Here is a 25,446-nt window from a genome sequence, read left to right as displayed (position 1 = left end):
GAGTCCTTGGTAGAAAGTTTCTTTGGGACAGAGCCGCTGTCCTCTGGAGTTCTTGGTCCTTTTGGGTGCAGGACAGTCCTCTGAATTTGGCAGGGGTCGCTGGGCCCCCTGGAAGCGTCGCTGGTCTGTTTACATGTTCTCCAAAGCAGGAGACAGGCCGGTAGGGCTGGGGCCAATGCAGTTGTCGTCTTCCTCCTTCTCTGCTGGAGTTTCAGCTTAGCAGTCCTTCTTCTTGGTAGGTCGCCAGGAATCTGGTGAGCTGCGTTCAGGAAGGCCCTTAAATTCTAAATGTAGGGACGTGTTAGAGTCAGGGGGCAGTAGCCAATGGCTACTGTCCCTGAGGGTGTCTACACCCTCCTTGTGCCCAGTCCCACTGGGGGGGAGGGCGGGGGGGACCACAATCCTATCCTTATTGGTCCCTGACCCCCCAAACCAAGATGGAGGATTCTGCAGGGAGGGGGGTCACCACAGCTCTGGACACCTTTAGGGGTGGTCCTGGCTGAGGTCTCTATTTTCCTAATTTTCCTGCCAGACTGTGTCCAGGGGGCAGGCATCTCCACTAGCTGGAGTGCCCTGGGGGCACTGTAATCTGAGGCTTGAGCCTTTGAGGCTCACCGCCAGGTGTTACAGTTCCTGCAGAAGGAGCTGTGAAGCACCTCCACCAGCACAGGCTTTGTTTCTGAGCACAAAGTGCACAAAGGCACTCACCCCATGTGGTCAGATACTCGTCTGAAAGTGGCAGGCTGGCACAGACCGGTCAGTCTTACACTAGCAGTTGGGTTAGCATACAGGGGGCATCTCTAAGATGCCCCCTCTGTGCATTTTTCAGTAAATCCCACACTGGCACCAGTGTGGGTTTATTGTGCTGAGAAGTTTGATACCAAACTTCCCAGTATTTAATGAAGCCGTTATGGTGCTGTGGAGTTCGTAATGACAAACTCCCAGACCACATACTTAATATGGCTACACTGAACTTACAGCGTCTAAGAATGGACGTAGACACTGTAGGGGCATATTGCTCATGCAGCTATGCCCTCACCTGTGGTGTAGTGCACTCTGCCTTAGGACTGTAAGGCCTGCTAGAGGTATGGTGTTATCAATGCCAAAGGCAGTGGTTTGTGGGCATGGCGCCCTGAGAGGGGTGCCATGTCCACTTAGCCTTTTTCTCCCCACCAGCAAACACAAGCTGCAAGGCAGTGTGCATGTGCTGAGTGAGGGGTCCCCAGGGTGGCTTACTACCTGCTGCAGCCTCTAGAGACCTTCCCTGGCCCCAGGGCCCTTGGTACCATGAGTACCTTTTACAAAGGACTTACCTGTGTGCCAGGGCTGTGCTTATCGTGGTGACAAGGGTACAGTTTTAGGGAAAGAATACTGGTGCTGGGGCCTGGTTAGCAGGGTCCACGCACACTTTCAATCAAAGTTGGCCACAATGCTAAAAAAAAGTGTGGGGGGGGTAACCATGCCAACAGTAGCATCTTCCTACACAGCCCAACTGTCATCCTGACGAGGATGTGCATTCCACAGCCAGGCAGAGGCACAGAATGGTTGAGAAAGAAAATACCCACTTTCTAAAAGTGCCATTTTCAAACTTACAATTTAATAATCAACTTTACAAAATAATGTATTTTTAAATTGTGAGTTCAGAGACCCCCCAAATACCATATCCCTATCTTCTCTCAATGGGAAATTACTCTTAAAAGATATTTCAAGGCAATGTGGGTGGCACAATCAGTGCTGCATGCCCACTAGTAGCATTTGATTTACAGGCCCTGGGCACACATGCTGCCCTATACTAGGGACTTCCTGGTAAATCAGATATGCCAGACATGGATAAACCAATCACCAATATCCTTTAGACAGGGAGCACTTGCACTTTAGCATTAGTCAGCAGTGGTAAATTGCTCAGAGTCCTAATGCCAGCAAAAACGAAGTTTAGCACAGGAGCAAGAACAGGAGGTAAGAAGGCAAAAAAATATTTACAGGAACCACGCCAAGGATACCAGGTCAAACAAGTGTCCCACCTGAGCTGAAAGGGAGGAGAGCTACCCAACCCTTTGGGAGTTCTTTTTACTAAGGCGGAAGAACCTGGAGAGACCGTCAGCGTTGGTGTGTTCTGTGCCACCATGGAGTCCATTCCCTGTAGGGAGATTAACCACCTCAAGAGTTTGGGGTTCTCGCCCTTTATCTGCATTAACCATCTGAGGGGCCTATGGTCTGTCTAAACCTGGATATGCGTGCCAAACATGTATGGCCTTAGCTTCTTCAGCGCCAGGCCACAGCAAAGGCTTTTCTTTCAGTTGCACTCCGCTTCTATTCCCTGGGAAGTAGCCTCCCACTAATGAAGGTTACGGGTTGGTCCAGGCCTTCTTCATTTAGATGTGTGAGCATGGCCTGTATGCTAAGCTCTGAGATATCCGTCTGAACAGCAAACTCTTGGGAGGAGATAGGGACCTCTGAGCACCAGTGCTGTGCACATGACTTCCTTTAGGGTGTCAAGAGCGGTCTGGCATGCCTCTGTCCAGATCACCTGTCAGGGCTGCTTTTTGGAAGTACACTCTGTCAAGGGGAGCAACAATGGTGCTAAAAACGAAGTTCAGCACAGGATCCAGAACAGGAGGTCAGAAGGCAAAACAGATTAATGGGAACCATGCCAAGGATGTCAGGTCTAACAGTTGGCTTCTCTCAAAACTGAGAAGTGTCTTCCTCATACGCACTTCTTAAACTCATTCACAAGTCTCCTTAGTCAATAGTTTACTACAGGTAATGAAATTATACAAGATATTTGTCATATTTAGATGCAGGTCTGCAATTCCTTTGAATTAACAGGATGTATGGACTTTTGTAAATGGAACAAACACTGTGTTGACTATTATTGTTACAAATTTTCACTGAGTGAAACGCACAGTAAGCACTGGATCAGTCCTCAAACAACGTCCTGGAGAATGGAGTCCCAGTTGAGTGCTTAAATGATTCCCTGCTTTTAACACTGACACAGTATACTGCATAGATAGTGACTGTATAGTTACAGTGATGATGACAAATGTTTAGACTTATGTTGAATATATCATCAGATAATTGGAGTGCTACTCATCACGGAATTAGTGTTTGCCTGGAACTGATAAATTTAAAAGGGTGCTCTTTGAAGTGATTCAATAAAAACATAAAACAAAATGTATAAAAATGCACTTTTTCCTCATACTGGTGAGAATTAAGTCAAGCAATAGTTCACTACTGTTCCATGGTGGCAAACACCACAATCAAAGCCATGTGAATTCAACTGTGTTTTGATTATTATTAATTGAGTGCTGTCATTTTACTGAAAGTTGATGGCCTAATTTCAGAGAGCCAGGTATGAAGGCACTTTTACAACATGGCATGACTGAGGTTTGTAGGCTTAACTAGCAATACTTGTTTTTGATCATTGCACTCTAAGCTCATCTTCGGTGACCAAATTGCATCATTTTTTTTTTCTTTTTGTATTTACTTAAGTGCAAACATTGCCATTGTTGGCTTGTGAAGGGCTACGTTTCAGGCACTAATAAAGGGTTAAACAACAGCTTGGACAACACTCCATAAAAGAATCAATGTGATTTAGAAACACTCTGCAACAGCGTTTGTTCTATCCACATTAGATAACAGCAGCTTTTTGGATAGCAGAATTGGAACAGTCACATCAAATAAAAGGCTTGAATGGTATCTGTGTGATCCATTATTAGTGTGCCAGTAGGCTAGTTTGAAATCTAACATATATATTATATATATCAGTGATTGGCAGATTCCACCAAGGTAAGTACAGTAGGAAATTGGGTTATTAGTTGTATAGGAAATGAAGCCTGCTCAAGTAATATGTCAACAATTCCCCCTTACTGGGAACCAAGTACTCCATTGTAGCGCTTGAGTCTGTCAAGGTCGCACAGCAGAGATGTGCAAGGCCTACGCGGGGGAAGTGTTGTGGGGTAGTAAACACCATTTGTTGGCAAGCAATAATAACACTCAATAAATGATTGTCCAGCCAGTGCTTGTTCTTTAAAAAAGGAAACATACATTTATTACACAAACGCACACACACAACTAAATAGTATGCACTAATTTACATATATATACATAGGGCAGATAAAATCCCTTAGATGCCATTATGAAATCACATTTGCCCTCAAAGTTTATGACCCTTAAAATCACAGTACCTCCCCACCGGTACCAGACAATACATCACAATGTAGGGGGAGGGGTATTACTGTAGATAAACCAGGTCTATTGGCTTTATCAAGGGTTCGCCATATTACAGCAACAACAAACCACATAAAAATGCAATTTTGTGTGTAAATATAATAATTAGTCAAAACCATGTCTACATGGAATGATGAATTTCAATAAAGCATATAGACCTTGATCTTTTAATCACAATCAGCATTTTAAAATGAGCATTATGTGTCTGTGTGCTTTTTATATGCTGTGTGCTTTTTTATATACTTTCAGACCACCTAAAATGCAACCATACAAATTGCTGCTAGAGGGCACTACTTTCAGGCCACAAAAGCGTAGAGGAAGACCCAGTACCAAAAAAGGCATTATATTCTATTTATCTTCTTTATACAACTTCAAGGCACATAAAATGCAACCAGAGTATCACCCGCTAGAGGGCGTTGCATTTCCAACTGTAGAGCGAGAGCTGCAGCTTTGTGAGTACTTTTAAAAAATATGTGAAACTCCTGCAGGGTCATTGATTCCTTGACCCTATAAATGTAGGGTCAGCTGATAAAAATCCTTGAGGAGAGGCTGCTGTACTCCTTACGCTTTGTTTTCTTTGTTGGTTGTCTCCTGTATGTCCTGAGGCCACCTCAAGAAACATAAAAATATGCAGATTAGCATTCCCCACTGTGCCTTTTGGGGTGCTCCAGCCAGGATAAGTGAATACTTTAGTAGCAGATGCCATGCTGTCCCGGGGAGAGCCGCAAACATTTCTTTTGATTTGCTTTTAATCCTGTGGAGTCCGTGCCCACGGGACACCCGGGTGCCTCTGATTTTGGGGGCAGTACGGGGAGCCCACTCCTGGTTGCCTTACCAAGCTCCTGGCCTGGCCAGCAGTCTTTGTTGCCTGAGTGGGAGGTGACAGCTGTGTTATCCTTGCTGGTTCCCTGTGGGCAGGGTGTTGTTTCCTAGTGGCTGCCCGGCTCCCACCAGACAAGAATATGGGGAATGGGGGGTGAGCACACCATCACTGGTGGTGGTGTGAGATGTGCGCAACTTCAGTCCCCCTTTCTCCTTGGCTGAGGGTCGTTTGGAATGGGGTACTGGGCCCCTTTACAGTGTATATGGCCTGGGGTATGGGGTCTCTGGGCCAATAGATATGCTGATTGGGGAAGTGGGAGGGGAGGGCAAGTTCACTGGCCACCTGCGCCTCTGTCTCTGGGCAAAACAAAAGTCCGGGTGTTTCCCCCAGTTATTCCTCTGGGGGTGTGAGTGAGCCAGCCTCACTGGCCCTTGGAGAAATCCACTGGTCTTGAGGTCACCTGGGGCAGAGTTCTTGATCCTTTCGGGTATCGGGGGTTTCTCCTTCCGGTTGTCCATGACTGTTTCAGTTACAGGGTCCAGCAGCAAAAAAAACAGTTTCTCTCCCTTATGCAAGAGTTTTTAAAAGGAGGTTGAAGGTTCTATAAGCCAGGCACATCTTGTCAATACTACGGAGGCATTTCACCTCTCCACCCGACCCCAGTGCAAGCTGAGAAAGTTCAAGATGGTGTCATCCAGCAGCCACTGGTCAAATCTGCTCCTCCGTTCTCAGCTTCGCTGACATCACTGCTAGCACCTTCCAACCAAAACTTAAGAGGAGCCCCCCTCCTATGTTGACTCTAGTTGTCTGGGCTTCCTTCCTTGTACAGTGGGCATGGGATGTACCCAGGCCTGGTACAGTGTGAAGGTAATTAACAGATGCTGGTTTTCATCATAACCCCTTTCTCCTCGGGAGGCACAATTAATTACACCTTTTGTGTGGGGCGTCCTTTGTTCACTCTGCTGTGGAAAGATATAATTAACAAAAGGTCTGGGCTCTGATCCTGAGCTGAGCCCGAGAAATAGGACATTCTGGATGACATATAAGATGTACATGTTTGGTCTTAGGGCCTACAAATGTGAACTGAGCGCACCTTTTCCATCCAGTTTCATACCTCATGGGACCTTGTAAGCCTAAGGGAAGCCAAACTGCACTCTAAGGCAGATTTCCTACTATGTATATAATAGAGTTACTACAGACAAAACAGTAAATCTGCTGCCTTTACCTGGAAGGGCCCACTAATATTATAAGGCCTTTACCAGGTCAGTATATAACCCTGCTGAGTCCCTTCTGGGCCAGCCTACTGGTGCACAGTTATTGAGCTGTCCACAACAGTAGTCTCCCACACTCAGCCATAACACATGTGCACATGCATGTGCACATGTCTTCACTTTTAACCAGCCAAGTGCGCTTTACCCTAGCTGTTGCGCAGTGGCTTTAGATTAAAAGGTGGGCACTGGTAGTAAGCAGGCGCAGTCATTATTTCATGTGATTATCGTGTGTCAGTCGCGTGTAGTGACACCCCCACATTAAAAAGGCTAAAAACGGGTGATCTAAAAAGTATAACAGCTGGGCATATTAAATGGGTGGAAGGGTGGAAAGCATTTTGCAACAAGTGCAATCCCTGCTTTGGAAAGTTTAAATAACCTTTTTGGGTGGTATGGTTAGTTAAACTGTGACCAAACAAGTTAATATGATATTTTTTTCCGGTGGTACATTTGAGAATTGCAACTTTCATCCAGGTGTTGATCCTGTAGAGAGAGAATTCTCCAGCCAATAGGCGTTGCCTCAAATTACACCCATTGGAAAATATTAATGGTTAACATTGGTAAAAGAAGAAAATGAAGGAATCAACCAGAGAGGATCTTATTTATTGGTTTCTTCATATATTTATTTGTTTATTTTGTGAAATACTTGTCACCTTCCAGCTGCTTTGCAGTGCTAGAAAGGGGTATGAACCCTTTCACAAGGCATCTTGTTGCTCGTCGGCTGTAATGTCACTCTAAAGGTGATACTTTATTCAAGGTCCTGAGCACATTTGTTGGTAGACCAGGCTCCTTTGTGTAGAGAGGGGAAGTGGTCCTCCCGATGTTGTCTTGATGTATGATAAACACCTCTTTGAAGAGGCTTGACTTCATGACTCTATTGAAGGCCAATAGGCTTGGGATGTAAGGAGAGCATCATTTTAATACATTTGGAATAGAAGTTGATACTGGGTGGCCAGCAGGGCTGACAGTCATGTATAAATGTTGAAGAATATTTGTGACCATATGAAGCATAGGCGCTCCACTGGTCGTGTGTTTAGTTTATGATAGGGCAGTGCCATTTCTGAACCGCTGCTTTTGTTAGGAAAACAACAAATAACATTGCATGGCATACATCAGGCCCTGGCCCACTTTCTCAGCCAATCTGTTGAATGTTTGGTCCACTCACAGAGAGTGGACCAAGGCTACAATTTGTGGTCGGTGCTCATTTAGCATTATCTGTAATGATGGATAATGCATTTTTAGTTCCCCTGAAAGATGTTGTTTGACTAGATAAACTCTCTGGCACATAATAACTCAATGGTTCAAGATTTTTCTACCACTACTGTCTTCATTGGTTGCACCCGAACCCAGAGGCCACTGTATCGAACCTTAAAAAAAAAATAAAAAAAAATCAGAGAAAAAGATTTCTGCCTAGGGCTGAAACTAATATGCTACGAAGAAATTAAAGAACTCCGTAGATCTTGCATTGGTTCTATCTGCCTGTTTCATTCTGCAAGCCATGAAATAAATATGGTAGTTAATGGCATTGTTCAAACATTTCTCTTCCTAGATGCAGCCCTTCTTCACTTGTATAGCTTAATTGAAAACTTTCAGTAGTTGTTGACTTGTCAATTTTCTTGGGAGTTCATTGTCGAGTGCAAGAATACAGTTTTGACTTTGGAATCAAAATCTGGTTCTATATTCTCTCAACATAGATATTTAACTAATATTGACCTACAGAAAAAGCAAGAGAGCGGAATGTCTCGACTATTGGACTGGTCCCTTCCCTAACGTTATTTGATTTGCTATTTATGAGATAAAGTTAAGGTCTTAAAGAATTTATATTACTCTTTGATTTAAAGTTTTAACACTTGATCCTCTACTAGCTCAAAAATAGACCAGTTATTTACAAACTGAAAGTCTGTTTAAAATGCAGTCTGTTTACTGACAACAGAGTAGATCCCACCACATGTTTAACAAAATATTTTGAAAAGTCACTTTTACAGGGAAATATGTGAATCATAAGAAATGAAAGCATAGAGAGTGAGAAAAGGCAAGAATTAAAACTAGAAAACAAAATATAATAAAAAATTTTTTTTTTAGAGTTCACATATTAAGTGTTGATTTCATTCATCAACTGAAACTTGAAACTACTTTAAAAAAAATTGCTGAATCCTCATCTGTTGACAGATCTCCTATGAAGTCATTGGCCATCATAACAGGTTCCTTTAGTTAACAAATAGTGTGACAACAGATATGAAAAGCACCATATCAAAATAATTTATTTGCACATCCAGTATTGTTATGGTAAACGTCAAGGTAAATACCCAGTAACAGGCAGAATAGTCTCTTTCAGTTCTCACTTTTGTTTGAGCTGTAAAATTCAGCTATTGAAGTCAACATCAGTGGTTAAAATCCTAACTCCTACTCACCTATTTGTGAAAGGAATAGAAACTAGATCCTCAAACTAGAATGTTCAAAATTTTATCTTACTATTGAATATAAAAAATACATGTTTAAAAAGCAAAAGAATGTTCAATTATTTGCCCCTACTGTACACTAGAACTTTTACATGGAGTGAGAATTGGTGCTAAGGCATCTTACGTCAAAATGAGTTAACTTCATCCTAATGAGACAAAATAACGGATTCTTTTTTAATGTTGAGTTTTTATGAGAATACTTTATGTATGAATGGTAAAAGTTAATAAATTGTGATAATTTTTACCTTTTCCTTAATTGATCTTGTAAGTGAACAAGGTCAGCATGATTAGTTTGTCAGATTAGTCAATGTATAGATCCTACCAATGTAAAGATTGAGGGACGACCTGGGTTAATTGGCTGTCCTAAAGCAACCATGACAGAAACTCAAAGTTCTTTACAAGTAATTTTTCTGCTACTGGGTGCTTACCACTTACTTCTTTTCGGGTATGACAACTGAGGTCCATGGACGGTTAAAACAACTTAAGGGTGTGACGGAAACACTGCTGCTCTGGTTATCTCTGCCCTGTAGAGGGAGCCGCTGCTGCAGCAGCTCTCTTCATAGCATTGTGGGTTTGCTGAGGTGGCCTTCTCTGCAGGCTTGTTTACATTGAAGAAATAAACTCCCAAAGTGCGCCCAATGTTCTCTCCCTACAAATGCGGGACATTCTACATTTTACCTACCAGTGTCTGACACTGGCATGCAAAATGAGTGACAGTTACCCTGGATGAAATACATCTCACTGTCGCCTGGTGACTCTTTGGTGAACAGGTACAAGGTTACTCTTGTGGAACCAGCAAAGGCGCTACTACTCTGTTCTTTCCCTGACTTTAAGTAAGATAAAACATTAAAACTTAATTGATAACCATATACTTTGAATAAGTGTCACAAGACTGCAAAAGATAAGCAATCTGCGGGGTGTCAAGGTTGTTTCAGCATAACTCTTGAAGATCTCCTTTGCTAGGAGTGCGTCTTCTGTGAAGTATGCTGGTGTTTGTGACTATGCTAATGGCAGAAAGCTGTAGGTAGTTGTAGGTTGTTCCTAGAATTGGGTTTGGTGTTGTCCAGGCGTGGTACTGCACAGCAGTGGCAATTGGCAGAGACTTAATGTCGCAGAATGGACGGTGCAGGGCTAGGTTATTACAGGGTGTTTGCACACCCTGTTTGAAGCCCAGAAAAAACATCAAAGGGTGTGTGGCGAAGGGACGACGTATTCTCGTATTGTGTAATGCAACTGAATGTTGTTCAATGCAGTTATTGTGGTTGAACGTAAAGCTGGGAGTTGGAAACTGCTGTGTGAACAATACATATGTCCGTACTTAAAGAGACTTTGGCGTCCTCATTCTTATGCACTGTCTTTGGCTGTAGTTTTATGTTTTCTTTGCTAAAACGTCAATCAAACAGTTTATTTAAAAAAAAAGCTGCAGGTGGAAGAGAAGGTCATTAAACGGTTTTCTGACAATCCAGGCTGAGTTTTAAGTTTTCTAACCATGAGCCAGCTTGCAGCACTTTACATAGGACATAATTAAGTGAGCTCTGTGGGAGCTGTGGTTAGTTAGACCTTTGAAACAATCCAATCGTGACTCTCACCACGCTACCTATGAGGGACATTATTAAGCTGGGTAAATTGCGCCAGCTTGGCTGTTGCTCTGTGACAAATCAAGCCTACTAGCAAAGACATTTTGATATTTCTAAAATCGGACATATAGTATGCTTCTAAGGGGCTTTCATCGGGCATCGTCATCCTTTGGTCTGTTATTGTGTATTAATAATGTTTTTCTTCCACCACTGTAGTATACAGAACGGAACAGCCCACTTCAGCCATTATCTAACTTCACTGTGCTCGGCACCCTGCACCTTCACAAGAAGTTGCCTTCAGTGCAGAGACTACTATGTTAATGTGTGATTTTTTTTAATTTATTTTTTTAGACAAATTTGTTTTTGCTTTAGTCAGATTTTTTTGATATATATATTTTTTTTTAAATTGCAGAGTGCCTGGCAGCTCCCCCCACCAATATTGTTTTGTGAAAAAATAACAACAATAAAAAAAAGAGAAATTGGCAAAGTCAAAAGGCTGGCAGCAAAAGCAAGATCAGTTGGCTTTGCCAGTGCTTGTTTATTATGGTGCACAATCAGAACAAGAAACTTTGGAACTCCTGAAATACAAAATTGACTTCTAGACCTTTTTAAAAGTAATTAGTCTTGAAGTCTATTAGTTTTGTATGTTTCTCCCGTATTACTGGAATCACTTTTCCTAAAACTAGGGCCAAGAAGCAAGCGCCTCGTCACCATGTTGTCCTTGTTACATCTGATTGTTGTAGCGGTGCACTGAGCAGCTTTGGGATATCTTGATAGAGACTACTCATATGGATATGTAACCCAGAACTTTGCGTGTTCTTCACTGGTAAATCATCCCCTTTCTCCGTAATCATACGTGGTGTATATTTTGTTTATGGTGTACAACATAAATATACATCCTTGTGTCACTGTTGGGACCTTAGTCCTGTGTACATGCAAACGCATTTAACCGTCCCAATGCCTTTCGGGCCGTTGCCCTTCTTCAGGGGAAATCATCCTACAAATAAATACATAATGCACTGTTTGAGAAAAGGGTCCTAATTTGCTCTCTGAAATGGTGAATAGGAAACGAGCTGCAACCTGCGACCACGTGCTTCCCGCTCAGTCTCACTCATTCCCGCACCGAAGGTTGTGCACTTAAAGCAACCAAAAAGAACGTATACGAGTGATAGAGCTTAAGAACGCTGCTCACATGGTGTCAACGGCTAACTTGCGGGAACATGGCAAACTCGTAACTGTCGTTAAACAAACAATAAGTTTGAATGGTGTCAAAATAATTAGTATCCGCTGATGTTAGACCCCGGGCTGATGCAATGCAGGTAAACCTGAGCCTTTATTGCAACCGAAAAATATATAACATCTTGTGCAAAATGCCCCAATGAAGTCTCGCAAAGCGCTAAGGTGGTAGCGGCCACTGATCGGACGTCCAGTTGCTTGTTATTAGAGTGATCCGCGTCCTCTGGCGTTTAAATCCCATAATTAAATGTATACCCTTGGTGTAGCCTAGTTTACTGTTAATATTTACAATTCAACAGCTTGTATACCAGTGCTGAGTCCTCATGAAATTCATACACTCACCACAGTTGTTAGGACGTTGACACACACGGTGTTCGTTATCCTGCTAGGGCTCGACATGCCCCAAAACCTTTTAACTAACTGGGGTCATCAAAATAAATGACGGATATGCCGTTGTTGAGTCGTCCCTGTCTTTCAGCGTACGCCTAATTTGAATGGTGAACAGGGATGCCCTCAAACATTGCTAAACTGTAGATAATATATAAAACAATAATAAATGCAACACAATTCGCCTACATCGTTGGGTAAGCCCCTTAACCTAATATTAATGATGCACTTATTAACAGCACCTGCCATGATGCCTACATCGTTTTTATATCATGTGCAAAACTTAAATATCCCCCAATTAGCCATGGATTCCTGACAACGCCCCTTAGCTTGATGTTAGTTATGCTCGTGTTGAATGTGCACCAACCATACTGTCTTCATGGTTATATCAAATAAAGATAAATACGACACAGTCCCTAGCTGCACCTCTTAACTTCATGTTAATTATGTTTGTATTGAATGTACACCTATCACAATGTCTATTGGTTGTTTTTTCATGTGACATTACCAAATGAATAGATGGGCATAGCTCATATGCTAAACGAGTTTCCCCATTGTTGTTTGAATGAATCTACAGCTCTGAGTCCTTTATGCCTGCGGAGTGGAGTATATGTCTTATAATAGATTTTATTCTGGTAATCATAAGAGTAAACAAACTGACAATAAACCAAAATGAAAATAAAAAACAAACATTTGTAAAGGAAAACACCTCATAGAAAACAACTGAATTTCAATTGGTCATTCAGTCCCCTAGGGATCACTGTGACCAAAGACGTGTTACCAGGGGTGCCTCGTCTACCCACCATACAAGTCCTTGTAACATCGCCTTCCTGCAGACATGCTCGCATTTGTTTAAGGAACAAAGTCCTTAAGCCTGTATTGGTTAGGCATGCACACACCTTGTACGACTATCTTTTTTTTAAACCGTGTGCTGCTAAATAGTAGTACATTTTGCTATAAGTCTGTTTGCATGCTGCTACATCAGCGAGGAAAGCACAAAGGAACTAAAGTCTAATGTGACTGCAAGCACCTTGTTAACGAGCACTTTATCATTTTTCCTGATTTTCAGTGTTAGAACCATATCTGCGTGTAAGCGTTCCTGATCTTTATTTCATGGCCTGTCTATAAACTATGTGAAACCTCCTGAAATGTTAGGACTCTACATTGCTGTTCAGAGAGGACTGTTTAATCCACAGGAAGGGAAGGTAGATTCTGATTCAGTGGTGACTACCTGACAAAATGTTCACCTGCAGAACGATTTGTTGCCAAACATCACCATGCTGTTAAAAAAACAAAAAAGGTGAATACGTTTTACGTCATTATCTCTGTTTACTACTTCCCCCGAGTAGGGAGACTGCTTTATGCATCCACGTTTTATTCTAAAGTTATTTCTCATTTATTTAACAAAAACAGAGAGTTGTAACCCTGCCTTCCACCTTGTTGCTCGTTCAGCGCGGGCAGAAAAAAATACATTACGCAGATGAATTCCTGAATGATCCATTCATCGTGCCTGGTGAATCTATATAAAGCACTTGAAAAGAAAGCTTTATCCTCGAAACTCCTCGTCTCCTACCTTTTTTTTTTTTTTTTAGCTGTGACTAAGTTCTGTCTAAATCTACGGGTCGGAAGCACGTTCATATTTCAAGTACAGTTTATGTTCGTAGGCTATGATAAGTGCAGAGAGTTGGTACTTAGAGCAGTTAGGTGAATGTGCTTCCTAATGATGGGGTTCAAAAGTGTATACTTATAAATACCTCACAGCTTGCTGCTTAAAACAAAAGTCTGGTTTTTCAACAGTATGTCGCAACAAGAAATCGCGTCATAGGCATCCATCAAATAAACAAAAATAAAAATATAATCAGATCAGTAGGTATAAGTGATATTGCAGACCCTCAATGCGAAGGCTGAAGGGAGCACTGGTTCAATACTTGCAGATTTGAAGGATCACTTTATGAGAAATGCAATGGATGCTTAAGGATGTGTTGCTGGTGAAGGTCAACTGACCTTATATTGAGCTTTTCTCTGTTCGCAGGCAACTTTGCCATGGGAATGCACTGCACTTTCGAAGCCTGGTTCAGGTAGTTTGCTTCAGGTCTTCAGACATTTTGAACGTTTAGGAAGAATGGATCGTTTTGAAGGTGACTGGCACTAATGTTTATGACACATGAAAATGAAAGTTGGGTCATAGGCTGTACTATAGTCTTTCAAACAGGAGTGATCGGATTACATCATTGTTAGCAGTAAGTAAAACATACTGTATGTTTAGGACATGGAGTCCATTAATGTGACTTTGTTTTGCTTGTGAAGTCAAAATCAAAAATGGTGCAAATTAAGCAATGCATTTGTTGTACTGAACATACACAAGATGATTTATTTCAATTTTAGTTTGCACCCAGTAATCATCTAATGCGCCACAAATTAATTCCTTATACTAAAACATATTAAAAAAATGTTCTTCCATTCGGTAAGCCTTTTAAATTTGCATGGATCCTTTATTCTTCATTTTCTCAAGACTTCATTAAAATTTCACATAATTTTATGCCTTGGCAGCCGACAAGGTTCGTCGCCATTGGGACTTTCTTACGGCATTTTTTTCCGATTATAATTCATCCATACCTTTACATTTGTAGTACATCACTATTTCAAATGTATCCAATTTCTCGTTATTACGATTAACATATAGGTTGCATGTAATCACAGTTCAGTATACGCAGGGCCCCTGGAATTATGCAGCACTAGAGGACTAATTATGCAGCAAGAAAAATGTAAACAATAAAGCATAAGGCAACATGTCATAGTATCACTTTATTATCTTGTCATATTTACACGATAACTCTTTCAGGACAAAGATTCCACGTTATTAGTTCAAGATTGCCACCTACAAACAGCACTAAACAATTGAAAGGGGAACAGTCAACCTTTGCAATGTGCCTTCAAATGCAGAGCAACACGTGTCACTACATTTTCAGTAACTTTTGATACTTTTGAGCTAGAATTTTTTTTTGGGTTAAAATCTGCAAATTATGCAGCAGATGGTTGAGTATGGAACTGATAATGCGTCCTTTTATGTTAATTTATTACACATTAGGACTCGTTTTAGGCCATTGAATCTTTTGACCCAGTTGAGAGACACCGTAGGACGAGATAACTGATCAATATGTCAATCAATATATCAATAATGTCGTCAATATTTATCACAACCATGCATTTCACTTTGGTCAAAGACATTAATCAAATTGACGAAGCAACCATGACCTTCCAGTCATGAATAACCACACCAATTAATAGAATTTTATGAATTTTATTCCCTATTAGTTACAATCTAAGATTAAGTGCGTCAATCTTAAAGCCAAGAAACACAACAGCATAGTTACGATATGGCAACTTTGGTAAGATTTCAATAAGGCAAAAATCATAAACATTAGAATATAACACGACGTAAACATAGATCAGAATATAGCATAGTATTGATATTACGTCAGTTCAACAAAGCAATGTCAGTCGTTTGTCTATTTGCGACAATTTGATGATCACCTGTCCTAACCACTAATTAGCATTGGCATGTTGGGCTTCATGCAAAAACAATTTAGAACACCAATTTGGAAGACATCTAGCTATGGTCTCTGTCAAAAGCAAGCAGTTGGTACCTAGAAAGGAAAAGCAAACAGACAAATTACAAATTGCATTGTCATAATTACCCTCCAAGGATTAGGTCAGCGCACAGGTTCAGTCTTCGTCTTCAGGACACCAGTCGAACGCCATCAGTCAAGGCTCAACTAAAAAGGGCTTAGGGACATTTCCCTCGTAGGGAGGAAAAGAGTAAAATGGGCAGTCTATGGGTGAGGATGGTTTCAATAAGTCTCAAAGTCACCAAACAGAGTGACAGAGTTTCTAGATAAAATCAATAGCATTCCCTACCTAATTCTAATGACCCTTCTGTGACATGGGTTTTTATCCCTTTTTTGTAGTACATTCCCCCAAAATTCTATTGGACATTTACCATACCCCAGTATCTTTAACCTATCAAATTTAGCATTTGGCAATCCCAATTGTCACCCCACATTAATTCACAGTTCTTTGATTGGTCTTCATAATTGACGTCTTCGGAGGTGGCACATCCGGCGTTACTTCACTCTTTGGCACGTCCTTTGGGTCAGCAGATTCATTGTCCATCGGTCTAAGTGACCTTGTACATTTCATTAATCTACATTTGTTTCAATTTATTCATAACTTTTAGACCAAGGCACCGAATATGCGCTTGGGAACGGGTTCAGTATGGTTACATTCGTCTTCCAAGTTGAAGAAAAAGAACATTTGCAGGGTCATGGCCCTTTGCGAGTCAGCACACTGGAAAAACAGAAAAGTGCGTTTAATATGAGAGCTGGGCAGCTAATCTGCAGCTCACGGTAACTTAAGGCCTATGAGGATTTTCAGTACAGATTCAGTAATGCAAAGATTAATATAAGCTTAATTAAATGTATCATAAACATTTTATTCATCATTATTAGTTTGCGTATACATTGGTGGCCACTCTTCGTGGTCATAATTCAGGTGCGCGTTTAAGCAATTCACTATTATTATTGTTTTCTATGCGGCATCATCACACATTGATATAAGCATTTCATTTTTATATAGGTTATGTTGGTTACGCTCTCTCATAGCGATTGAGGCAAATCCATAATCATGCACAACAAAAGAAAATGCGGCTGCAGAATCTCCTAATTCTAGTGGCCCTGAGTATGTGTAGCATCTCACCCCATAGGACATTACGACTTTTCAATGAAGTTTTGTGAAAGAAGAATAAGATATATATGCAGATTCAAAGGACATCCCAACTGGAAGAACATTTTTTACTGTGTTATTGTATAAGGAATGAACATGTGGACCAATATATGATGATTACTGGGTGAAAACTAATATTGAAATAATTTGAGAGCCTATTGTTTTGGGATAGGTTGGGGATCTAAATCGGCCCATCTGCTAGTGAGTGCTTCAATATTGGACTTTGGTACGGGGCTTGTGGGCAGGGCTGAGGGACACAAGGTGCTGTATGCAAGTCATTTGGTGATACATTAGATGGTTATTGTGACAACATATTGTATTGTTTTTTATTTGCATTTTGTCCAAAGTGTAGCAAGTTTAAGATAATTGTAATGCTAAAGGTTTATATTTTTAAGACTATTGAAATTAGTGATGACATTACTTTGGATTAAAAACTGAATTTGTCTCTTTTGTCCCCAGAGGAAATAAAAAACGAATTGGAGAAACAAAGGTAAGATTTGAAACATGCATGCAAGACCTGGTATATGTGCTTTTGTAATAAAATGTTAAGTGCAGTTTACAAAGTGTTTTGCATTTGCAGACTTTGGATGAATTGTATACTTTTGAGCTCTGACCTGGAAAGTAGGGGCACTATAAATGATAAACAATGAGACACTTTTACTATGCTATTAGGGATTCAGTGTGGTCAGTGGGATTTAACAATAATTGTGTGTGCTGCGGTGACACTTGGGCCTCCCAAAGGTCTACTATTGCATTATTCTTACCAGTGAGGGTCTACTATTGCATTGCTCCTGCCAGAGTGGATAAGAAAATTACATTATGCTTTACTTTTTGTTATAGTCGAAAAAATAATTCTGGTGTTGAGTTGGTCTGTGCCAGTAATGATCCAGAATTCTGATGGATACTTCTAACTACTGATTCCTAACCTTGTGAATACTGCCAGACGCCACACTGGATCTGAAAAATTCCAATTAGTGCTCCTGCGTGCTGGCCCCGCCAGGGCATCGCCCTTCCACCCCAGAAGACTGATGGAGCCACATATAAGCACCACCCATATTTGCTGATGTCTGTTCCTTTTTCTGTGCCTTCAGATGGCGATCCGGAGCTCCGCTGCCCTTTTTGTTTTCACTTGTGAAGGGAACTTTTTCTTTGTAAAACATTTCTTCATTTGCAAGGGATATTATCTCCTTAGACTACATAGTTTAAACCTCGTAAGAACTGTCACAAACAGATGTCTGTCACACATCTCTGTTAGGTGTGCCCTTGGTGCTTTGGTTCGTTGCATGATTTCAAGGCTTGTGACGACTCCACCCAGATAGCTGAGAAAGCCATCTGAGATCGCAAGGAGAAACTCTGTGACAAAGCACCAGAGGGCTCCAAGCAGGGTCTGCTTGAAGTTGAGAGTTCTGACCTAGTTCATTTCTGGTTCCTGAGGACTTTCCCGAAGCTGATATTCTTTCAGTTGAAGTCTTAAGATAAGTCAAAAAAGAAACACAAAGTCAAAATGGGACTCGGTCCCCTCCTGCCCCTCTTTGGAGAAGGTGTGAGAGGGTCAGTGTGCCTCTTGGTCTCTCTCACAATCCACCAAGGAACCGATTTCATCTCTGGTCCCGAAGCATCCTGCGATCCTGTGACCTCACAGCAAGCAAAGCCTTTCAAGAATCCATGCTGGATCCCTTTGGCTCACATGCAATTCCCTCTGGCTTGCCTACAGGCCCTAGGGATCCTCAAGAACTTCTAATCATGTTACTACAGATGGGCTTGTCTTCTGCGCCATATGAACCCCTTAAACCCATCTTAAGTTTAGTACCGGCGTCTGGCTCTTGCTGAAGCTCACACCAGTCCTTTGTTCATCAAAGCTGGCTCCTGCACTGAGGAAGACATGCAACTTATCATTCTGTTTGAGCCTCTTGATGTGCTACAGTCCCTACTGAATTCGTCAGACTCCGACACCATACCACTACCACTCTGGTGCATGCATACATTGCACTAGATTTTTAGCTTAGTCTGTGATCAGAGCCAGCCTTATGGAGATGACAATGAAGGGCACTGGAAAGGACTTGCCCATCCTTAAGATGCAGGCATCTGATATATTGAATTACAGGATGCCAGTGGACTTGACACTTCACCCAACACTGGGTTGGTTTCCACCAACAGAGGATACTACTTTCTTCACCACAGTAATCCAAAGGGATACTGAGGTCCTTGGCCTTTACCTCCCCCCTATGAAGGATAAAACAAACATTCTCACTGAGATCCTACAGTCTGGCCAGGCACTGATGAAACCACTTTTACCTTTCAGTTAAACTCCTCCTTGACACACTTTTGGGCTAAACGATACTGTGCTCCCTAGTTCACTGACAGGCTACCTGCTGCCATAGACCTGCACTAGGTAACCCATGATTTTTTTTTTTGACTCAGCATCCACATCTGAGAGCTTCATGGTACAGTTGTCCACCAGTAAGTTAAACCCTAATACTTTTCCTGTCATTCCCTCTGATAGGCAGTCGAAACAAGTTAATACTTTTGGCAAGCATATGTTGTCTACAGCCAGTCTTGCTCTGAGGTCAATTAACGAGAGCTGTTTACTAGGGTGTTATACCCATGTATTTTGGGATATGGTTGATTCGATCTTCCCCGTGGCGCCAGAAGCTCAAGCCTCTGATGACTGTGAAACGGGCTTCTCAGCCCTTTCAAGGTCAGGCTGAAAGTCCCATAGACTATTTGTTGGTTATCAGGGACAGCGTTCATCTTAATCTCATGCCCCTTCGGCAACACTCGTAAAACCTCTTTATTTCACCCTTAGTGGTACTCAGCCATTCGGTGTGGGGCCAGGGTCAACTACTTCCTATAGGGGTGCCAAAACTTCACATCTGACTAATGAGTCCTGCAGATTGGCCAGAAGAGCTTTTCCATAACTTTCCTTTTCTACCCATCACACTGGACTCTTACAGCAGATCACCTGTTGGAAGATGAACTGACTGTCTTACGCTAGGTAGTGGCACCTCATTTGGCCAGAAGAGCCATAGAGAGCTGTTGGGGATTGGAAGGAGGGACTGGATGCTATTCCTTACTTGTTAGTTATTCCTTCCTTGTGCCGAAGAAGGACAGAGGCCTCTGTCCTATTCTAGATTTTTGATCTCTCAATGCAAAGACAAATTCAGTATGCTCAATTTTGGCCCAGGTTCTTCCTAGAGACTGGAGACTGGAAGGTGGTTTTGGCCCTGCAGGACCCTTAGTTTAATAACTCTGTCTCGCATGCCCACAGGCACCACCTGTGGTTCAAGGTGGGTCATAAGCTCTTAAATTTTGCTGTGCTCCCCTTTGCCCAATCCATGCTTCCGGGTGTTCACAAAGATCAAGGCGGTGGTCACTACCCATCTTAAAAGGGGAGTACCACTCTTTCCCCTGCCTTTACTGACTGACCGAGCACACCAGTGAGTCATGGGTTACCTCCAGATGATGGCAGACCTCCTAGTGTCTTTTGGTTCTCTGCGAGGCTACCAAACTCACATCTTCATAGAGGCTCCCTTTCATAGGAGCCATCCTGAATACAGTATGCATTCAAGCTTTTACGTCGGGCCAGGTATTCCAGGACTTTTGGGCCTGATCCCAATGTTTAAACTTTTGTTCTGGGTCTTGGTAATGATAACTCTGACACTTCTGGGCCTATTAGCCCCCCTGCATCTTACTCTCTGATCATGCCAGATGGCATATGCAAGCATTACAGCGGTACCTGAAGTCTCTATGGTTCCAGTGCCAAGGGAATCTGTCCGGCTCCCTCTAGTTGTAGAAGTAGATTGCAGAAGCTCTGCGGTGGTGCTATAGCTGCAGTTGCACCAATGGCAGACCCCGCTCACTAGCGCACACAGAGCTGATTTTGGTGAAGGGTGCGTTACTACTGTGTTGGGGAGGCGATCATGGATAGGTGGAAATCAGAGGACTCTGGGTGAAGCCACCTTCCATACAAACTTGTTGGAGTTGCTGGCAGTTCACTTGGAGTAGTCGCCCTTCTTGCTTACCATCAAAGGGATTGGTTGCAGGTTCCCACAGAAAACAACATTGCCGTGTCGTACTGCAACACTAAGGATGGATTGGAGTCCAGAGTCCTGTGCAAGGAGGTTTTGTGTGGGGGTTTGTCTGGTGGTAAACCACCTAACAGTATCTTTAAATGCCAGGGCAGATGAACTTAGTCGGATATCTTAGCTTATCACGACTGGCAGTTTCATCTGGAGGTGGCACAAGGAACCTTCAAACAGTGCAGAGAACCCTGACTGGTTGTTTCACCACCACTAAGAATGTGCAGTGTCAACACATTTGTGCCAGAAAGTTCCCTCCCGGAGACTCATTTCATATAGGGTGGAGCATGGGATTTATGTATGCCTTCTCTCCACTACTTCTCCTGCCTCAAGATCTGGAGAAGGTAAGAACTACTAGGCCCAAGTCATCCTAATGATGCCTGATTGAACCAGGAGTATGTGGTGCATGAAACGTGTGGGCCTGAAAATCTGTTCTTGGATCAGGCTACCTATTCAGACGGATTTTCTGTTGCAGCTGTAGGGCCAGGGTGCTGCACTCGCACCTGCACAGTATGCATCGCCATGCTTGGAGATTGAGTAGGACAGTTGACCTCCTTCTGCCTTCTTTCTGAGGTCATTGAAATCATCTGGGCAACCGAGAATCCTTGAACAAAGGGGTGCACGGTAGTCGTTGGGATAAATTTGAGGGTTAGTGCAGCAGCTGATTGATTGATTGTGAAGGTGTCTAAAGTTTTATTATCTTGTCTTGCTGAGCAAGGACTTAGTTTGGGCATTGTAAAAGGCTAAATGTTGACTTTTTTTTGCAGTTGCTGGCTTGGCCTTCCTTATTTAAACCAATTGTTGTGATGAGATTTTTGAAAGGTTTGCAACACTTATTTCCACCAAAGCCCTTTGTGATGCTTCTGTAGGGCTTGAACTTAGTTCTTCCTTTTTGATGTGCATTCCTTTTGAGCTACTGCATAATTGTCCCTTGAGACTTTTGAACTTAAGATGGTCTTTCTCCTTACCCCGATATCACCTAGGCGTGTGAGAAAGTTGCAAGCTCTTTCTGTTCATCCACATTATGCAACATTATTTCCTGATAGGATGGTGGTGAGGTCCTGAGTGTCGTTTCTATCAAAAATGGTCATTCCATTTCTTGTCAGGCAGGTTATATCCTTTCTGGCATTTATTGCCCTTCCTCATCCCTCAAAGGAGAAAGAGAGGCTTCATTGTTTGGACCCTAAGAGGGCACTAAGCTTTTATAATGATGATACCTAGGAACATTGGGTGGACAATCAGCTCTTTGAGGGTTTCTCCAGGGCAAAGAAGTTCAAGGCAGTTCAAAACCAGATCATCTCCTGGTGGATTGTTCTCTGCTTAAAGATGTACTATGCATTCATGAAGAACCAGCATGCAGAGGGCTTATGGGCTCATTCCACCAGAGCCAAGACTTCTACTGGTGCATTAACGTGCAGAGTAACTGTGCTAGATATTTGCCAGGTGGTTACATGTTCGTCTGGTGGCTACTTGTTCATCAGTTCACATTGTAATGAAGCACTACTTCCTAAACAGTATTCATCAGAAGAACAAGTTTCTTACCTTCAATAATGATCTTTTAGTGGATACCTTATCTTACAACAGATTCCTCACCAACCCTCCTACTTCCCCATTCTGTGAACTGGGCTATTTTCCCATCAATAAAGGTCGAAATCTGCACACTAGTCATGAAAATCTGCCTATAGGATCTGCATCTGTGGCTGCCACCAGAAAGATTGTTAATGAAAGTAAGTATCTTCTTCGTTAGGTCTAAGTTTGACTCTCTCCTTCTTTGGGAACTGTTGGAGATTAGGAAGGGCCCTGTGATCAATTCACCTTTTTCCCTAGTGAGAAGTCCCTGACATAACAGTGCATTTTTTAGGTCCAGCATAAGCTTACAACCTCTTGTGTACTTTTGAGTATACTTCTTCTGTGGGCTCATTTGTTCATGTGTGTCTTTTAAAAAATCTTGCTTGCTAGTGGTCAGTCATGCCTATTTGTCCCTCCTTTTTCTCCTTGGCAGCAGGGACCAACTTCAGTATAAATATGCTTTCTCGTGTTTATCTGTTCTTTGGGGGACTTTTTTCTCCTCTTCGTTTCCTGCTCGTTTTCGGTGAAGGTTCCCTTTTTAGTTGCAGAGCATGCTTGCTCTCAGTTTAGCTTTGGTGTAACCAGGGCTGTAAATCAGCCTGTTATCTTGGTCATATTTGCTCTGTCTGCTCTCTGCGCACTCTTGTGCTGTTCTCTGTCAGCTGCCTGGCTCCCACCCTTCCTTGGCTTGGATTTTCCTTACCAAATGTGCCTGCATGCGGCCCTGGTGGTGGGAGCCAGGGCCACAACTGGGGTGGCAGTTCCATTCATCTTGAAGTTACCAAGACAAATGAGTGTGCTGACATCAGCTTGTCCCTCCTTCCCCCTTGTCGGCCTGGCTGCCCTGCTGCATTTGGATAAGCGAATGCCCCCGCTTTGTAATTCAGACCTGCCATGCCCTGCAGCCGGTCTGAAGACTCCGCTTTTATCCCTCAATGGACACAATGGGTGGTGCGCAGAGAGGACTGTTCCCCAGGAGGTGATAGTTTGCAGACACTCCCTGCTCTTGCCAGTGCCTGACTCCACCCAGGCTAGGCTCAGTGAAACTGCTGGAGCTGCACAGTGGTGTAAGGAGGCGCAGGTGCTGTGGTCTCCTATGGCACCAGTTAGCCTTTCTCTTCCTCCCAGGCTTCAGTGCAGCGTTCTCCCATTCATGGACTCCGCCACCCACCCTTGACCCTCCATGCCCGGAAAGCCCCTCTGAGAGACCAGACTCCGCCTCCCAGCACTGAAGGCAGCAGCAGCACTTTCATTCATTCACCTTCATCACCATCTGCCTAGAAGCCACTCCTTCCCTCTGCTGATGAAAGGCTGAGCATAGTTTTGAAAGGTACATTCCTATTTTGAACACAGAATTTTACTCAGAGGACATTCTACCATTTCTGGATCGAGTTTCTCACTTTTGCTGCAGCTTTTCTTTAAAAAAAAAATATATCTATATATATATTAGTACACCCCCTGGTGTTTTATTTTATAGGTAATGTTTTTTTAAATCTTTGACTGCACGTGGCCATAAGCAAATATTTTCGGTTACCGAACCGCTCCATGAGGGCTGTCTTCTTCCTCTTCTCTCTCTCTGGGTCCTTCCTCTACTTCATCTACACCGCACCGGGAATAGGTAAGACTCCGTTATCCATGCTGCGTGTTGTTGCTTGTGTTCTTTTAAAGTGAGTCCTTTTTGGGGAAACTGTGTGGCAGGATCAGACGCCCCCTGGAGATGGAGATCCGAAGTCAGAATACAGAAGATGTAAAGAATTTCATCTTTCTGAGGCAGATGAAATAAGTACAGTTGAGCTGAACAGCACCATCACCTATTAACAGCAATAGTCACTCGATACAAACATCTAGTAATGCATAAAAGACTGTATTAATATTGTTCACGTATCAAAGCTGCATTATACAAGTTTTCTTTAGTGCACATAAAACATTTCACAGCTCTCGGATTGCATACTTGCTGCTCCATGGCTCCATCCCCAGCTGCCTCCACTTTCAGCCAGTAGTATGCCTGATCTGTTGTTGTTCTGCATTTTTCAGACCTTCCTATTGGCACTTCACTCGCCCCAATCAGAGCTTGTTCTCCATTCAAAAAAGTCAGACTTAATTTTTGTCTTAGCCTAACCGGCCATAACAATTAATTAATTAATTAAATATACAATTTACATTTTAAAAACATCATATCAAAAATACAATAATTTCATAGGGTAACCTCAAAATTAAGGCTAAATTAATATAGTCAATCAACAATAAAAATATGCTGTTAAATCAAGTTAACAAAATTTATCATCTAATAAAAAGACTCAAATCAAACAAATTCAACATCTAAAATAGAGACGTTTTGATAATGTGCAAAAATATCATGCCTCAAGCACAATGAAAATGTAGACTACCTTAAACCTAGAGTACTGGTCTAAAGTGCAGAAATATTGGCAATAAGCTGTAAGGTAGAAGTACAACAAAAGATAATCTAGAAAACTAAGGGACGTAAATGTCAAGACTCTTTTCCCAGCTGGTTCTAAACCAGCAGCAACTCCCAAGATGTATTGCTTAAGGGAAAATAAAAAAATCCTCCATCTCTCTAACCATGAACCCATTGGCATCCGCCATGGATCAGTTTAGGGCCCGACTTGCCTTTGAAAATGTGGCTCATAAAAGTCACTGTTAACATGGAAATGAAAGTGAAATAAAAACGTCACTCCACATTTAAGCCAGCACATATGAAGTCATAGTTCATCTGCATTACTACCTACTAAGGCTGCTCTTTTTGTCATACCACTTGCATATTAGTGGGGACCTACTACTAGTATTGAAAGGAAATATAACAAAATTGTAAAGGTTGAGGCAGCCAGAAGATCACTTTTCTACAAAAGTCTCTGTCTAGTACTGAATTCAAAACTCCCATTTCAAGGTCACCCCACATTTAAGCCAGTACATATGAAGTCATAACTCATCCACAGTACTACCTACTAAGGCTGCTCTCTTTGTAATGCTACTGGCAAATTAGTGGGGACCTACTACTATTGTTGAATGGAAATATAACGG

The 25,446-nt window shown here is 42.3% G+C and overlaps 1 protein-coding gene across 1 annotated transcript in view; it reads left to right on the top strand.

The window, feature by feature from the left end:
• ARFGEF2 (ARF guanine nucleotide exchange factor 2) overlaps window positions 1–25,446 on the top strand; it is a 557,551-nt gene that overhangs the window by 42,292 nt on the left and 489,813 nt on the right. The window contains exon 2 of the mRNA XM_069243445.1: window positions 17,219–17,249. Within this exon, the coding sequence (XP_069099546.1) occupies window positions 17,219–17,249 (31 nt within the window). The remainder of the gene's footprint in view (window positions 1–17,218; window positions 17,250–25,446) is intronic.

Source organism: Pleurodeles waltl, chromosome 7, assembly GCF_031143425.1.
Source record: "Pleurodeles waltl isolate 20211129_DDA chromosome 7, aPleWal1.hap1.20221129, whole genome shotgun sequence".
NCBI lineage: Eukaryota > Metazoa > Chordata > Amphibia > Caudata > Salamandridae > Pleurodeles > Pleurodeles waltl.
Note: the sequence above shows the minus strand (reverse complement) of the source record. Positions and strands in the feature narration are given on the sequence as shown.